Source organism: Cebus imitator, unplaced genomic scaffold (genome assembly GCF_001604975.1).
Source record: "Cebus imitator isolate Cc_AM_T3 unplaced genomic scaffold, Cebus_imitator-1.0 Scaffold170, whole genome shotgun sequence".
NCBI lineage: Eukaryota > Metazoa > Chordata > Mammalia > Primates > Cebidae > Cebus > Cebus imitator.
Window position 1 is genome coordinate 211,411 of NW_016107485.1, and position 18,296 is coordinate 229,706.

An 18,296-nucleotide genomic window follows, 5' to 3' on the forward strand; every position below is an offset into this window, starting at 1 on the left:
CCACTCTTCTATCCCTGTGCTCTACAGGCACAGCCAACCCTTCTTTAGGTTGATGTGCCTGGGAAACCTCTCCTCCCCCTCCTTCCACAAGAGAGGAAATAAAAGCCACTTTCACCCTAGAGCCAAGAGTTGGGCCCTGTCTGAAAAATAAAATAAAAGGTGGGCAGGACTAGAGTGGGAGTAAGGACAAGGGGAGTGGGGAGGGGGCCATCTGCTGATAAATATTAAAGTGGGAGAATGGGAACGTGTGACTTCATTAAAAATCTACTTTTGTGTATGCCTAAAATTTTCCTAATAAAAAAGGAAAATAGAGGAGAAAAATGGGTAGATCTATCTTTTCCACTAAAGAACAACCTCCAAGACATATCATTAGGGAAAACACATAGTAGAGAAGAGTAGTACGGAATACTAATATTTAGTGGAAGTAGAAGTAGAGTGTTCATGGAAGTAAATATTTCTAGAAGGATATACAAGAAATTGGTAACAGATGCTACCTCTGGGGAGAACTGGGAGACTGTGAAGCTGGGGTCTAGGAAACATTTTAGTGTCTATCTACTTTATTGCACTGTTGTAATTCTTCTCATATATGTATTTTTAAACTAAAAAATAAAATGGCAAATGGTCAAGTTAAAAAAATTTCACACAGGGCCAAAGGATAAAAAACTAAAGCACAATAATCATGACCCACTTACCAACCCTTCTCTTCAAAGATACATATTCTTATCCATTTCTTGTATTTCCTTACAGAAAAAAATTGATGCATATACATATATGTACATGATACTATATATACTATAAGTATACTATAAGAGATACTATATAGACCTTTTTTCATTAATAGTAAGTCTTTCCTTATTAGCACATCCCAACCTACTTCATTGTTTTTAACTGCCATCTAGTATTCTACTGCATGAGTATTGCCAATTTAACTTAACTATTTCTCCACCAATGGACACCTAATTTTTGGACATTTTTGCTATTGCAAATATTGCTATATATATATCACTGCATTCTTTTTTTTTTTTTTTTTTTTTTTTTTTTTTTTTAGCCAGAGCCTCTCTCTGTTGTCAGGCTGGAGTGCAATCGCACACGATCTTGGCTCACTGCAACCTCCACTTCCTGGGTTCAAGTGATTCTCCTGCCTCAGCCTCCCAAGTACCTAGGACTACAGAAGTGCGCCACCATGCCCAGCTAATTTTTGGTAGAGATGGGTTTCATCATGTTGGCCAGGATGGTCTCAATCTCTTGACCTTGTGATCTGCCTGACTCAGCCTCCCAAAATGCTGAGATTACAGGCATGAGCCGCTGCATCCAGCTCATCACCATCACTGTATTCTTTTGAGAACATATTCATAAGGTAATTTCCTAGGTGGAGGATCACTGAGTGAAATAAAATTAACATTCTAAATTCTGCTATATGTTCAAACACTGACTTGCCAAAAAGATTGTCCCAATCAACACTCCCATCAACCGTGTGTAAGTGTCTGTTCCTTAACTTCATTGCCAATATTGTCATCCTCACTTGTCACGGCTGAATTGTATTCCCCCCCCAACAAATTCATATGTTAAACCCCCAACCCCCAATACCTCAGAATGTGAATGTATTTGGAAATTGGAAATAGGGCTTTCAAACAGTCAATAAGCTAAAATGAGGCCACCAGGGTGAGCCCTAATCCAATCTTACAGAAGAATAAATTTGGACACACAAAAGGACACCAGTGATGTGTACCAACAGGGGAAAGACCACATGAGGACACAATGAGAAAGTGGCCTTCTGCAAGCCAAGAAAATACTCAGGAGAAAACTTGCAGACCATTTCATCTTGGACTTCTGGCCTCCAGAACTGTAAGGAAATAAATGTCCAGGCCGGGTGCAGTGGCTCACACCTGTAATCCCAGCACTTTGGGAGGACAAGGCAGGTGAATCACCTGACATCAGGAGGTCAAGATCAGCCTGGCCAACATGGTGAAACTCTGACTCTATTAAAAATAGAAAAATTAGCTAGGTGTGATGGCACATGCCTGTAATCCCAAATACTCAGGAGGCTGAGGTAGGAGAATCTCTTGAACCCAGGAGGCAGAGGTTGCAGAGAGCCAAGATCACACCACTGCACTCCAGCCTGGGTAACACAGCAAAACTCTGTCTCAAAAAAGAAAAAAAAAAAAGAAAAGAAAAGAAAAGAAAGAAAATAAATGTCCATAGCTTAAGCCACCTAGTCTGGGGTATCGTGTTATGCTGGTCTTAGCAAACTAACAGACCACTTTCTAAATTTTACTAATCTCTGTGTTTTGTATTATGAAAATTTTCCTTCATGTTTTTGCTTAACAAATACTTTATTTGTATAACCCTTTAACCCTTATTTAACCTTTAGTTAAAAAACATGTTGTTGCAACAAAACATGTCCATTTTGTATTGCTGTAACAGAATACTAGAGACTGGGTAATTTATTTTGATAAGTAAAGAAATGGGCCGGGCACGGTGGCTCACACCTGTAATCCTAGCACTTTGGGAGGCTGAGGCAGGTGGATCACCTGAGGTCAAGAGTTTGAGACCAGGAGTTTGAGACCAGCCTGACCAACACAGAGAAACCCCATCTCTACTAAAAATATAAAAAATTAGCTGGGCGTGGTGGTGCATGCCTTTAATCCCAGCTATTCGGGAGGCTGAGGCAGGAGAATCGCTTGAACCTGGGAGGCAGAGGTTGCAGTGAGCCCAGAATGCGCCATTGCACTCCAGCCTGGGCAACAAGAGTGAAACTCCATTCTGCCCCCCAAGTCCGAAAAAAAGAAATGTAGTGAGGAATAGTGGCTCCTGCCTATAATCCCAGCACTTTGGAAGGCTGAGGTGGGTAGACCGCTTGAGGCCAGGAGTTCAACCATCTAACCAACATGGTGAAACCCTGTCTCTACTAAAAAATACAAAAATTAGCTGGGAGTGGTGGCGCATACCTGTAATCCCAGGTACTCAGGAGGCTGAGGTGGGACAATCACTTGAACCTGGGAGGCAGATATTTCAGTGAGCCAAGATTGCACCACTGCACCCCAACCTGGGAAACAGCAAGACTCTGTCTCAGGAAAAAAAAAAAAAAAGAAAAGAAAAAGAAGGCCAGCCACAGTGGCTCACGCATTTTGGGAGGCCGAGGTAGGCCTCCCAACTCCTGAGGTCAGGAGTTCAAGACCAGCCAGGCGAAACTCCGTCTCTACTAAAAATGTAAAAATTAGCCAGGCGTGGTGGGGCCATCTGTAATCCCAGTTACTCAGGAGACTGAGGCAGGAGAATCACGTGAATGGGAAGGCAGAGGTTGCAGTGGGCTGAGATCGGGCCATTGTACTCCAGATAGGGCAAGAGAGCAAGACTCCATCTCAAAAAATTAAAAAAAGAAAGAAAAAGAAATGTATTTCTTACATTTCTGAAGGCTGGTAAGTCCAATATGAAGCTGCCCACATTTGGCGAGGACCGTCTGTTGCATCACCCCACAGCAGGAAGGTGAGAGGTGAGAGCACAAGCAAGAGAAAGCAAGAGAGGGCCCAACACGATTTTATAACAAACACACTTTCTCAATGACATTAATCCATTCATAACGGTAATGACTTCATGACCTAATTGTCTCTTAAGGGTCCCCCGTCTCAACACTGTTGCACTGGGGATTTAGCTTCCAATCCATGAACTTTGTGGGGTTTTTTTGGGGGCGGGGTGGGGAGATAGTGTCTCATTCTGCTGCCCAGGCTGGATTGTAGTGCATGATCACAGCTCACTGCAGCCTCAACTTCCTGGGCTCAAGGAATCCTCCTGCCTCAGCCTCCCAAAATGCTGGGATTACAGGTATAAGCCAGCATGCCTGGCTAACTCATGAATTTGGAGGGCACATTTAATCAACAGCATATGCATGTAAGTCCTAATATGTGTTCTTAGTATGAGCCAAACACTGTTACATGTACTTTATAAATGTGTACATGTAATCCTTGTAACAACCCTATTTGGTAAGTACTATTGACCTACATTTTAGAGGTGAGGAAATTAAGGCACCAAGAGCCTAAGTAACTCATTCAGAGTGACAGTGCTAGTAAATGGTAGAGTTAAGAAAAGAACCTAAGAAATCTGTTTCCAGAGTCTGTGCTCTCAACTACTACATTGTTCATGGAATTTATTTGTTGTTATACCCTATATAATTTTTATATTGTCAAGCGTACCAATATCTTCCTTTATGACTTCTGATTTTTAATATCCTCTTTACAAAGATTACTTGATAATTACTTTAAAATGTATTCATGCCTCTAGAAAGTTCATAAATTTCATCTTTTATATTTACAGCTTTAATTCAGTTGGAATTTATTTTTCAGAAAGCAAAAAATCCAGCTTTCCTAAATGGTTAGCCAGTTGTCCAAATTTATTGAATAATTTTTTTCCTGTTGATTCAAAATGGTGTTTTAATTATATATAGTAAATTTCCACAACTATTTGAGTTGATTTCTAATCTCTACTGTGTTTTATTAATCTGTTTTTTCTTCTCCAATTTCAAAGTCTTAGTAATCATTATTACATAATATATTCTAAAAAATTTTTTTGGTCTCATTTTCCTTTTTAAAACTTTCGTGGCTATTCTCATATAGTAATTTCCCCCAGAACAACCCAAGTAACAGTTTGTCAATGTACTGAATGTACATTATGAAAGAGGGGAGGCACTTATAATTATTAATAGAGAAACACTTAGGTTCATTTAGTCCAAACCTCCACTTACAGATGAGAAATTGAGACTCAAGTAAGTTAAGTAAGTTGGCCAGACCACGGAGCTACTTAGAAGCACTATGGGTCTCCTGAATCAGGTTTTCTCTACGGTTAGAAATTAGAGTCAAAGATGATACCATAAGGCAACAAACCAGAGATAGAAGACTACAGTCTGGTCTGTCTTCTTTTGGTCTCTTCCAACGTCCCTCATCTTCAAAATGCAGGAGAAACTTTGTGCCTAACTACTCTAGTTCACAAGGTCAGAATCCTGAAGTGTGGACATGGTAAGGCAAAATGGATTCTTGGAGTTCTAAGAGAGAGCCAAGTTCTGACACAGACAGAAAAGCAATCAGGTAGCATGATTTCATATGATTTGTTTAGTATTTGAAACACTGGAATTTGAGAAAATGAGTATTGCTTTTTTTTTTTTTTTGAGATGGAGTCTCACTCTATTGCCCAGGCTGGAGTGCAATGGTATGATCTCAGCTCACTGCAACCTCTGCCTCCTGGGTTCAATAGATTCTCCTGCCTCAGCTTCCCAAGTAGCTGGGATTACAGGCATGCACTACCATGCCCAGTTAATTTTTGTATGTTTAGCAGAGACGGGGTTTCACCACATTGGCCAAGCTGGTCTCAATCTCCCGACCTCAGATGAACCACCGATCTCAGCCTCCCAAAGTGCTGGAATTATAGGCGTGAGCCACCACACCCAGCTAAGTATCACTATTTTTATAGTAATATGCTCTTTGCCTAAAAAGACAAAAACTTTAAAGACATTGACCAGTGGGAGACCGAGATAGGTGGATCACTTGAGGTCTTGAGGTCAGCAGTTTGAGACTAGCTTGGTCAACATGGTGAAACTTGGCCTCTATTAAAAAAATACAAAAATTAGCTGGGTGTGGTGGTGCATGCCTATAATCCCAGCACTCAGGAGGCTTAAGACAGGAGAATCATTTTAAACTGGGAGGCAGAGGTTGCAGTAAGCTGAGATCATGCTACTGCACTCCAGACCAGGCGACAGAGTGAGACTCTGTCTAAAAAAAAAAGAAAAAAAAAAAAAAAAGACATTAACCAGGTGCATTCACCTTTTAGGCTTACGTCCAGTTTAGAAACACCGAAGAAATGTGTATAGATTTATAGTCTCTCAGTATCTTCTTGGCTTGGTTAGCCATAATTAAACATGATTTTCTTCTACTAAATTCTTTTGGGATCCTTTTACCTGAATGCTGCTTTCTTCATCTTCCCGAGGTGACTGTGCAGGCATGACTTCCACATCTGAATTATCAGATGAGGTATTACGTTTTCTCTTCTTACCCACTACAGGAGTGATGGTGCTAAAAAGGAAAAATCAAATTCATTTTCAGTGAAGGCAAAGAAAATTTAGAGGTAAAAAAACACAATTAATCTAAACTATCACATACAAAACTTCCAGAGGGAAGTTTTTAGATAATCAGTCTGTGGAACACACAGCTATTAAATAGGGTGTTTGAAAAAAAGAAGATATTAGAATTTGTAAACCACTGACTGACTCTTATAACATACCATATTTGACAAATCCTTGCTACTACTGTGTTCACGAATACCTAAAGGAAAGTAGCACAAGATAGGAGAATAAATACTAGATTAACTATTAGAACACCTTGTTGCAATTCCACTTCTGTCACTATAAGGGCATTAATTTCATTATTTGTAAACATTAGAGATAATACCTGTCCTGACAGTTACTGATGCTCGAATAAAAAATATAAAACCATCTTTTAAAAGCTGAAAAATCTTATACAAATATAAAACATTATTATAATTGTACCACAAAGCCTGAAGAATCCCAGGGAGTAAAACCTAGTGAGAAAGAAGAAGATACAAGGCATGGAAGGGAAAGAGAACACTCAATTATGACAAGAATTATGTGGCAAGCCATCATTTTTCTGTCAACGCTGCTTAAAGCTAACAGTAGATGCTGAAATCTCCATTCACAGATGAGATGCAAGAACAGGGCAGCTATGTCTCCAGAAGTTCTCTTTTTACTGATGTGGGTGGTAGCGGGTACTGAGAAATCTTTCATACTACAGTAATACAAAATCAGGACAAATATCTGAATGCAGAGTCACAGCTTTAAAAGGTAACTCCCAACACAGTGACTATCTTTCCAGTCCCTTCATGTTTTCCTCTTAAAATATGCTAATTTCACCGGTCGCGGTGGCTCAAGCCTGTAATCCCAGCACTTTGGGAGGCCGAGGCGGGTGGATCACGAGGTCAAGAGATCGAGACCATCCTGGTCAACATGGTGAAACCCTGTCTCTACTAAAAATACAAAAAATTAGCTGGGCATGGTGGCGCGTGCCTGTAATCCCAGCTACTCAGGAGGCTGAGGCAGGAGAATTGCCTGAACCCAGGAGGCGGAGGTTGCGGTGAGCCGAGATCGCCGAGATCGCGCCATTGCACTCGAGCCTGGGTAACAAGAGCGAAACTCCGTCTCAAGAAAAAAAAAAAAAAAGCTAATTTCAATTTTCCATTTAACAAATCCTGTAAGCATTAGGACAAAAAAAAGAAAGGCCTTATTATTTTCTACGATAGATCACCTTGAACTATGTAGCTGCTAAATACATATAAGTTCCTCAACACTTTTTAGAAATGAGTGCTCTGCTCTCAAATATCCCATCAAAATAGCAAGGAGTACTCACTTTAGCTTACTCTTGCCCTTTGTTTTGGAGGTACCAGATGTTTTGTTCTTCTTTGGCTTTTCCTCTTTCAGCCTCTCCCCAGCGCTCTTCTTCCTGCGTTTCTTCTCACCTTCCTCCTCTGGCCGAACGCTGGGCAACTCATCCTCATTCAAGACTCGAGGTATATTCTGCTCACCCCGGGCACGGGCCCTTGCAATGGCTTCTGCCACAATCCGATTTGCTTTCTCTTGCTTCTTCTGGTGTTCCAATCTGCGGTTTTCCTCCATTCCTGTCTTTCCCCCAGAATGGGGAGCAGAGCTTGCTGGTGATGACAAAGCTGCCACTTCACTGGCACTTAAAACTTTAACTACAGAGAGCCCAGAAGAGGCCCCTTGGGAAGAGCCAGCCTACAGAAATAAAGACACTAAAATTTCAACTTGCTTGTAGTTAAATGGCCTAAATAAAATCCAGCTCTGAAACAGGAGGACTAGGGGGCTAGAAACTAATTCTTTAATCCCTCAAGAACTAAGCTCAAACTAAATCTTATTGAACCTACACATACTTTTTAAAATGTATTCTTTTGGTGGGAAAGGGGTGAGAAAAAGCAAGAATTCTGCCAAAATAAACTTCAGTTATCTTTTTACTATGCTTTCATATCAATACACATCTCCATTACTTCAGAAAAATTACAACTAACAATAGCCAATATTTGTCTCTGTCCTAACAGTAAAAAAGTTCAAATTCTACTCTTGGCCTATGTTTTATCTGTCTGCAGGGGTGTGAGGAAGACTGATCACTTGACTATTTCTTTATATCATTTCTGAAATATCATTTAAAGGATGTCACCAATCATTTTTATTTCACAATAATATTAGGAAAGGACTGTAAATAAAACAATTCAAATACTAAATAATCTCATATCCCAAACCCAACAATAATTCTCTAATCTTTTAATAACATAATTAAAATAAGGTTTCCATGGATGAAAGAATTAAGTCTACATCTCAGTTTAGAGACAGAAATCTAGAATGGCCCCACATTCAAGAATAAGTGGTTACTGAGGGCAGCAGCAATGGACTAAGTATTTTTGTTTTATTTCTTTTCCTTACTATGTAAGTCTCTCACCTGTGGCTGCAGTACCACCTTGACTGGTACTGAAAGTCTTTGACCTGGGCTTTGTCCTGGTCCCATTATCTGAGCCTGCTGTACAGAGGATAGAGTCACTGGCTGGGTTGACGGTGGCTGCTGAGGCTGGGGCTGCGATGATGGTGGTTGTGGTACAATCTGGATTTTTTGCTGTGGCTGCTGCACCTGCAGCTGGATAGTTACTACTTTGGCAGGCTGCCCCTGGGCATTCTTGGCTTGAGTCAGCGCTGCCAGCTGGTTGCCCTGTAACACTATCTTGCCTGGTAGACTCCCCAGCACAACATGCCGATGTCCTTGGGGACCCCCAGACTGTGGCTGCTGGAGGACCAGGGTGATGCGTTTCGATTCACCCTAGAATGAAGAAAGGAAATTGCGAGAGGAGTAGAACATTAAAGAATGGTATACTATGGAATATTTACACCAGTTTTCTTCACGCTAGAATCATAAAAACTGCGCGTCAGAAGACACAGTACAATTCACTTTGTTCATCATCCTATCTGTCTTGATAGAATCTTTTTTATTTTTAGAGACAGGGTCTCGCTGTATTGCCCAGGCTACAATGCAGTGGTTATTCACAGGTGCAACCCCACTGCTGATCAGCAAGGGAGTACTGCCCTGTTCCATTTCCAACCTGGGCCAATTCATCCCTCCTTAGGCAACCTGGTGGTCCCTTGCTCCTGGGAGGTCACCATACTGATGTCAAACTTAGTGCAGACACCTGATGGGCACAGGACACCACAGCCCATAACTCCTGGGCTCAAGTGATCCTCCTGCTTCAGCCTCCTGAGTAGCTGGTACTAAAGGTACATGCCACCATGCCCAGCTAATTTTTGTTTTTTTGTAGAGATGAGGTTTATGTTTCTCAGGCTGGTCTCGAACTCCTGGCCTCAAGTGATCCTCCGGCCTCAGCCTCTCAAAGTGCTGGGACTATCAGCAGGCACCACCGCACCCAGCTGTCCTGATAGAATCTTTTCTATAATGCTTCTGCTCAGTAGGTATCAATCTATGTTTTAAAAACTCCTGATGGAAGGCTATCTTCTAATGCAGGCAGTCCATTTCTGGAAACCTATTAATACAAAATTCCTTACATTGAATCGAAATCTGCCTCCTTGTAGCTTCTTCCCACTATTCCTACTTCTTTTAGAGATGGGGTTTTGCTATGTTGCTCAGGCTGGTCTTGAACTCCTGGCCTCAAGCAATCCTCCTGCCTCAGCCTCCTGAGTAGCTGTGATTGCAGGTGAGAGACACTGTGCCTGGCTGGTCCTACTTCTCTCAATGCTGCTCCCCTACCCCCACTAACTCTTTTAGTCCTGTATTCAGATGCTAGAGCCTCTACCTTCGTACTAGAAACTAACCCTTTCACTGAGCAAAGTAGGAGGTGGACAATCTTAGTAATAAGAATACAAGAAAGATATAAATAGCTTTTACAAGTCTTGCAAATAGAAAGATAGCTCTTCAAAAATGTTTCTTTGTTCCCATAGCATCCTATATTTCTCTTTATATTACACAATGATTGTGAATTCTTGCTTAATATCTGTTTTTCCTGGCAGACTGGGAGTTCTGTAAGGACAGGAACTATGTTTGTCTTATTAGTACCAGCTAGGTACAATGTAAACATATAGTAAGAGCTAACTCAAAAAATATGTTAACATTAACTGCTTCCACCCAGCAAGTACTAAGTATGTGGCTGTCACACCAACTTGATAAAACACAAAGATGGAATTTAAATACGCTTTCCCAGAGACAGCTCTCATGCGCTCGCTCTCTCTCAAAGAGTTGCTGGGCCCTCTATGAAACCAAAATTCACCTCCCCCTTTCACTCAAGTCACCTGGGTAGGTGTAGAGGTCAGTGTAACTGCAGGCTTCAGTGGGGGCCCTGTGGCCCCAGGGTTTCCAGCAGGAGCTGAACCCTTAACTGGCTGGAGGACCAGCTGCTTTACTGGTCGGTTGGGCTGGACAATGCGCTGAACAGCAGCCTGGTTCCCAGGGACCTTGGCGGCCAACACTGTATTACCAGAGACAATGGAAACACCTGGTCGAAGGGGCGTGCCGGTTAGCACTTTGGTAAAAGTGACTTTTCCACCATTGGCTGTGCCTGCCACCAGGGGCTGAGCTGTGCTGGTGATACCTTGGGCCTGAATTTGTGCCACATGGGCACCAGTGACTGAGGAGCTTGGTGGGGCCTTAAGGATAACAATCTTAGGGGCTGATTGAGGTGGCTGCCCTCCAGCACTACTAGAGGAGACGGCTGTGGCAGAGACACCCATGAAAGGATTCCCTTGGCTCAGGATCTCCTGGTTCTTGGAGACCTGCAAAAGTCCTGATGTTGGCGTCGATGTCTGTAAGACAGGTTGGGCTGGCTGCTCCTGGCTGGCAGGCTGAGTGGTATAATCATGCAAGGTTATGGATTCTGGAGTTGGAGTTGTGGATTCTTTGGGAAGTTCTGTGGGAGCTGTTTCCTCTGGCGGGGGCACCAGGTCACTTGCTGATGAATTCCCCACATCACCACCTCCGCCATCCTGGTTCATCTGATCCAAGGAGTCCAGAGAGCTTGGCAGTCCAAGGGCTTCCTCAATGGGGTCTTGTGTGACCTGGTTAAAGCTGTCATCAGTCAGAGAGTCCAGGCCAAATAAATTTGGGTCATCAAACAGATCCATGATGGGGTCTGCCATCTTGGGAAAGTAATGGAGGGTATTTCTCCAAGGTCTAGGGAGGGAAGGGGAGGGGGGGTACTGGCTCTCCCCTCCCCTCCCCTATTATGAAAAAAATGTACACAATGGAAGAGGACTACTCTTCAAGTATAGAGGCAAGAAACAAGTGCATGTCAGATTGTCCTGACCTTCATGGAGCAAGATGGCTAGGTCTTCAGAGGAAGATGGTGGAACTCCTGTTGTAGGAATACAAATATAAATGAAAAATAAGCAAAGTTGGTGATCTCAGAGAAAATTTTTCTTTCTTAGGTACTGCTCTTAATATCAAATAGCATGAATATAAGAGAATAAGGAAATGTGAGGAAATCTGAGGACAGACATACAGCAGAAAGAAAACTCATATTTCTGCTTCAAAACTAAAACTAAAAGAGAAAAGAAAACAATGACCCCCTCTTGGGCTCTTACACCTAGAAACTTTAAAGATTCTGTCTGTCAAGAGCATTTGGCTGTCTCTGTCCATTTTTTTTAACAACTACTATTCCTTCGTAAAGATCAAAAATTTAATATTCATTTACCTTCTATTTTCAGTTTTTAAGTTAGTAGAACTCAAAAATATGCCACAAGAATTCCAGTGAGTCTACAGATAAATGTTTCTGGATACATTCTATTTTACCAATTTTTCTTGTATTTTATATATTTTTACTATTAGCAAAAATAACTACCATTAACCAAGGCTCATAGTACAATCTCACCAAGCTGATCACACAGTTTTACCCAGGAAACTTTATTCTAGTTAACATATTAATCTATAATAGGATTTTTTTTCTGAAGTCCCCTCTCAAGAAACCTTTTTATTTAAGATAAAAAATGTCATTTGCAAGGGATTCAACATTTTGTTTCCAATTTATATTCCCAACTTCCTCTCTTACCATCTCTTACAGATATGTTACATTCCAGTCCAACTAGACTACACAATTCCCTTAATGTGATTCCTACCTGTGTGACTTTGCTTATGACGCTATACTTTCTGCCTGGAACACCTCCTCTCCATCTCAATCACAATAATCTCTCACAGCTAAAATCCTACCAACTCTGAAAGGTCTTCTGCTCCATTAAGTGAGCCCTGAACCTCTGACCCTTTAAGAACTGAGCAACTTGTGATGCTTGATCCCTCCACTTCCTTTAAAGACCCACACCATTGTTTATACCTGATTTAAAGCACGTATATTTAATATTTTATTATAGTTAACTAAGTCTGTCCATATCCTCTGAAGGCCCAAATAGTTCCTTTGTACAAATTGTAAAAAGTTGCCTACTTCTCAAGATGCTTGTCTGTCATCTGCTGGAAAACTGCCATACTAAACATATAAAATTGATTATGAATATATGCAATGTACACCCTAGGCAACTCTATTCTATGGCCCAGCTCCTCTTTTTTTTGGATAAAATTCTTGGATGGTGGGGACTATGTCTTATTTGTCTGTGGACCCCTCAAGAACCAGGAGGACATAGCACACATAGTAGCTAATTAAAAAAACAGTTAATGAGGCCGGGTGTAGTAGCTCATGCCTATAATCCCAACACTTTGGGAAGCTGAGAGGCGGGCGGATCATGAGGTTAGGAGTTCAAGACCAGCCTGACCAACATTCTGAAACCCCGTTTCTACTAAAAATACCAAAATCAGACAAGCGTGGCGGTGCGAGGCTGTAATCCCAGCTACTTGGGAGGCTGAGGCAGGAGAATGGCTTGAACCTGGGAGGTAGAGGTTGCCATGAGCCAAAATTGTGCCAATGCACTCCAGCCTAAGTGACAGAGCAAGACTCCCATCTCAAAACAACAACAACAAAAACAGTTAAAGAATTATACTTGCTTACATTTTCTGGGCAAAACCATTTGATCCTTACAGAAACTAGATGGCATTCTTTGATTCTAACATGAGATAGTAGAAAGCTTCCTATCTTGAAAACCTGTCTTATGAATGGCTGAAAGTAGGTTTACAAAATACATGCCTAGGGTTTTAAGTTCATGAAACTAGTGCAAAAAGGAAAAATTATCAAAGATGGAATTATATCACCATATAACCCAAATATATATAAAAAAAATATGTTCTTTTATATGATGACAATATTCGACAATAGAGGAAAGTCTTGCTTGGTAAGACCATGTCTCCTAACTTTTGGAAGATATCAGATGAGAAATTCATCAGGGACACAGCAAAGGCTTGACTGAAGGAGACTTTTCCATATAACCCCCATGCTATGTTTTTTCCCTTCCCAACCCATCTCACTCTTATCCTTATAAAACAATGTAATATGGGTAAATATCTCAGATACTCCAACACACAACACAAACAGAACAAACACGGAGTCAAAACTACAAAGTATACAAAGTATCTCCAACAATGTTAAACAAGATCTCCCTTGTTTTAGTAACTGTATACTTTTCATATCTCAACCTAGGATCCATACTATTTCCCATTCCTGGCTAGCCTATTCCACCAGCTCATTCCGGCCTCTTGTATCTAAATATTTGCCTCCAAATTACTCAAAATGGCAATCAGAAAAGTTATGTTTCCTGATTTAATGAAAACCTACTCAATAACTTGATATTAATAAATTTCCTTCTCCATTGTCATCAATTTTTTTCCAGTATACCTACTTTGACACCAATTATCTTTCATCCTTTATTCACCATCAGAAGTTAAAGTATCTACAGCCAGGAGTAATATATAAACAACAGTGAAAGTTTCTACTAAATAGAAGGTTATGTTGCAAATAGTTTATAGCCTGCCTCTTCTTCCATGGAGTATTTTGTCCCTTCCATGATTCCTTGCTATTTGTTGATTCTAATGCTCTTCTTTCCCCCCATAATGATCCAATCTTAGAGACAGTTTTGTGTTTTTTTTTTTAAATAGAAGAAACAAGGCTAATGGTTTCTGATGAATCTCCTTACCCTTATATAACTTAAGTATAAGCTTTTAAAGGTCAGTGTATTATCATTTATTGCTCCCTTCCCAAATTTTGAACCAAATTTCTGCTTCTCCTGGGTCAGTCTATGCCTAATAATTCAAAAATCTTGCCACCAAGTATCATTACTTCTCAGTCCCATCATCGCACCTATAATGACCCAATTTATCTCACATTTTTATCCTAGTCTCCTACTGCTTTTCTAGCTCCCATCTTTAAACTGTCCTTGATTCTTACAAGATTAAACCTTCTCCCAACATACATCTAACTTTTTTTAAAACCTCTTTCTACTACTACTTGTGGGTCACCCTGGCTATATCGACATATGGCCTATTTATTCTACCAAGCTCATCCATCCCATGAATCCTCTCATCCATCTCATGAATTCTCTTTCCTTGATTCAAACCCTAGTGGCAAAAATAAACAGAAGTTAAGTAGGTTTTAAGGCAAAGCAACTGCCTAGACAAAGAAGTCATACCAACTTTTATTATAGTAAGAATGAAAAGCCAGTCTTGGCCCACCATTCCCCAAAAGAGAAAGACATGTACATGCTCAAAAGGAAAGACAAAATTTAGTGGTTGTACTTAGTCACTTTCCATAATTACAAACTAATGACCAGAATCATGACAGAATCTTGAAGGGCATGTGCGGGGTGGGGGATGGCAGTGGAAGGGAAAAGTAACAAACTAGTCAATTAAGGTTAAAATCAAAGGCCACCCATCTATAATCTCCAAATAACAATCCAGTTACCTGTATAAAAATACTTTATTATAAATGCCAGTATAGCCCTTCACTTCATCTAATTCTTAAAGGTGAAACTACTGCTTCCCCTTGAGGCAGGTACAAACTGATGTTCTTCTGCAGTTTTACCACCTTTAATATAGTTCTTGATTTTTTTGGAAATCTAGAGTCCCAACTCTCTTGTTCTTATTTTACCTTATTCCTCACCCTTGCCCATTTCTATAATAAACTGCCTGTCCTATGATAAATAATTTTGTTTTAATTCTTCCCTATATTTCTCCATCTCAATCTCTCCATACCTTTCAAGAAAGCCATGATTCTCAACCAGGGTATGGAGACTACGGCCCTTAAGAAGGGTTTCTGGGAACTGAGGGTGGACATAAATGTGTAGTTCTTAAAGGTGTGTTCAATATTATAATTTTATATTTATCAAGTGAAAAAAAAACCCACATCTCATTGTTTAGATTATTTGTATTTATTAACACTGGACAAAACATTCTTGGCCAGTGAGGAATACGGGGCAGAGAAAGAAGCATTCCTGGCTTGGCAGAGTTACTAATATCTTTCGGATGGGATAAGATTTCCTGTAGTCTTTCAAAAGTAGTTTATCATAATTTACTGTTTATGATGGATGAGAAACACTGCAAGAGATTAGTTCAGTTGTCTAACAGAGAAAATTATGTAAAATGAGCTACAGATTTCTATTGCCCACTTACAGATCTCTCTGTAGTGACATCCTCTTAGAAAACAATGAACGAATGCCGTGTTGAGCAATGCTGACCTCTTTCTGTAATGTGTACTTTTAGAAAGTACCACTCATGACCACTTAACCTCTAGTTGTTCAGAGGTTCAGAAAAGAAAAGAACTATTTTATTTACTTCAAAGTATAAATCTTGTTGTTGGAAACTGCAGCCTTTCAAGAAGATCAGTTGCAGATAGACATAAACACGTTATTGAAACACAAGATGGGTAGAAGCACCTTAATTTAAATGAGAAAACTCTTGAAAATAAAATAATCCAAAGGGCTAAAATGAAAATCACTAACATAATTTTAAAAGGGAATTATTTTAAAACCGTATCATAGAGACATTTGTGAGATACAAAGAGTCTCAAATCTTATACAGAAATGAAAAATAAACATCCAAAGTGAATGCAATCACAATTTAGGGTCACCAAAGGATCAAGATGGAACGACATAGGATCAAATTGGAGCCACTCAGATTTCCTAAGAAGATCAAGATCCTAGGCCATTTTCTTTATCTTCACCATTCTCATTGCCAAATGTGTGGCTACTCTGTTTCTGTTTTCCAATTACTGAAAGAGAAAGCACTCACACCTCAATCAAGGGTATGGACATCTGGGGAAAAATAAGGCTGGTAAAGTAAGACCTTATGAATAAATTGGAAAAGCAAAATAGGCAACTACGAAAGCTAAAGATATATATTCTCACAAGGTAAAGAAGAAACTACAGAGATTCTGTACTCATATGAAAAAAGGGAAAGGGCGAGGTGAGGAAGTAAGGGGTTGATGGAGAGGAAAACGCGACTGGGGGTGGGGGTGGGGGGGACCCGGGTACATTACCTGCTCATACTGCCGGGGTTGGTGCCAGTAAGGTCCATACAGCAGAGGCGGGAGATTTCTGGCAACTGAAGACCCCAAAATGGAAATGAGGTACATGCACTTGAGGAAAGGAGCTAGCGGGGGTGCCCTCCAGGGTGGGGATGGCCAAGACGGGAAGATGCGGGGGGTGGGGGGTGTGGATGCCCGGGGTAGGAGCAATGTTAGGGCGGAAGCTGCAGGCTGAGAGGCCCGACGATCCCTGAAGGAGAAAAAGAGCTGTACCTCACCCCAGTGGAGGAGAGAGGTGGCTTTACCTGCAGCGGCTGCGGGGGGGCCGGTTCGCCCCTCTCCCTGTCTCTCCAGCACCAGTTCCTCCTCCTCCTGCGCAACCTAACATGATGCTCCCGCCCGCCCCACAACCTCACTGGCTAAAGCACACTGCCACTCACGAGAGGCGAAAAGACGCAAAACAGCGTAAGGGGTGGGACTAGAAGAACCTCCCCCCCCCCCCCCCCGCCTCCCCTGCAGGTTAGGTTGAGAGCGCACGGAGAGGCCTATCCGGTTTCTAGGGCCGAGGCGAAGCCTGCAGCTTGCTTGAAGAAAGAGGGCTGGCCAGAGGAACAGTCTCATAGTGGGCGAAACCAGTACTGGGGATTAAATTCCCTACCGTCTACACTGTATTCTCCACCCTAAAGAGTATAAACTTGGGAGGGAGGGTTCCGCACTAGGCCAGCTCCGCCTCCCTCTGGATCCCCGGCCTCCCAGCAGCCCTGTCAACCCCTCTCCTCTAGTGACTACAACATATCCCCCTACCCAATAAAAGGGGCCAAATCTTCCCTCCATTGTGGGAGTCAGCCCAGTTGGAATATGGGGCCTTTTAAAGCACTCTTTCTGCCACAACATATAAGACTGCCGTGCATTTTTGACACTTCGACCCTTCGATACGAATATGGCTTTTTAGACACTAACTCCTGGGGCCCTCTAACAATTCCCGACCCTTAATCTGCCCAAAACAAACACTCCTCACCCTCTAAACTCGGTTTCCTGTTCTCTCATCTCTTGAAACTCAGCCCATCTGACATTTTAATCACTGTCCACTTTGCAATGTCACTTGAGATCACACTTATTCCCAGCGAGACTAGTCAACTCCAGAATGATGGTGTGCAAGCTGAAATCAACCAAATATTTTTTTTCCCCTTTTTTTTTTTTGAGACAGAGTCTTACTCTGTCGCCCAGGATGGAGTGTAGTGGTGCGATCTTGGCTCACTCCAACATCTGCCTCCTAGGTTCAAGCTATTCTCCTGCCTCAGCCTCCTGAGTAGTGGGATTACAAGCATTCACCACCACGCCCAGCTAATTTTTGTATTTTTAGTAGAGATGGGATTTCACTATATTGGTTAGGCTGGTCTCAAACTCCTGACCTCAAGTGATCTGCCTGCCTTGGCCTCCCAAAATGCTGGGATTGCAGGCATGAACGCCTGGCCCACTGTTATTAAAAACAGCAGTTTAGGCTGGGTGTGGTGGTGGCTCATGCCTACAATGCCAGCACTTTGGGAGGTTGAGGTGGGCAGCTCACTTGTACCTAGTCTCTTAAAAGAAAAAAAAGAAAAGAAAAAGGCCAGGCACAGTGGCTCACCTCTATAATCCCAGCATTTTGGGAGGCCAAGGCAGGCAGATCACTTGAGGCCCAGAGTTTGAGACCAGCCTGGCCAACATGGTGAAATCCTATCTCTACTAAAAATACAAAAACTAGCCAGGAGTGGTGGCACCTGCCTGTAGTCCCAGCTATTGGGGAGGGTGAGGAATGAGAATCACTTGAACTCTGCAGGTGGAGCTTACACTGAGCA

The 18,296-nt window shown here is 41.6% G+C and overlaps 1 protein-coding gene across 12 annotated transcripts in view; it reads right to left on the minus strand.

Annotated features, from left to right (window-relative positions):
- Positions 1–18,296, minus strand: part of CHD8 (chromodomain helicase DNA binding protein 8) — a 69,378-nt gene that overhangs the window by 35,337 nt on the left and 15,745 nt on the right. For 5 of the 12 annotated variants that reach the window (XM_017544483.2, XM_017544479.2, XM_017544481.2 and 2 more), the window contains exons 2-5: positions 10,361–11,418; positions 8,511–8,882; positions 7,407–7,792; positions 5,945–6,059 (exon numbers count right to left, since the gene is read on the minus strand). In XM_017544483.2, coding sequence (XP_017399972.1) covers positions 5,945–6,059; positions 7,407–7,792; positions 8,511–8,882; positions 10,361–11,203 — 1,716 coding nt within the window. In that variant the 5' untranslated portion in view covers positions 11,204–11,418. Of the gene's footprint in view, positions 1–5,944; positions 6,060–7,406; positions 7,793–8,510; positions 8,883–10,360; positions 11,419–16,470; positions 16,708–16,763; positions 16,860–18,296 lie in introns of those variants that run through there. The other 7 variants (XM_017544488.2, XM_017544487.1, XM_017544477.1 and 4 more) reach the window with 6 other exon arrangements.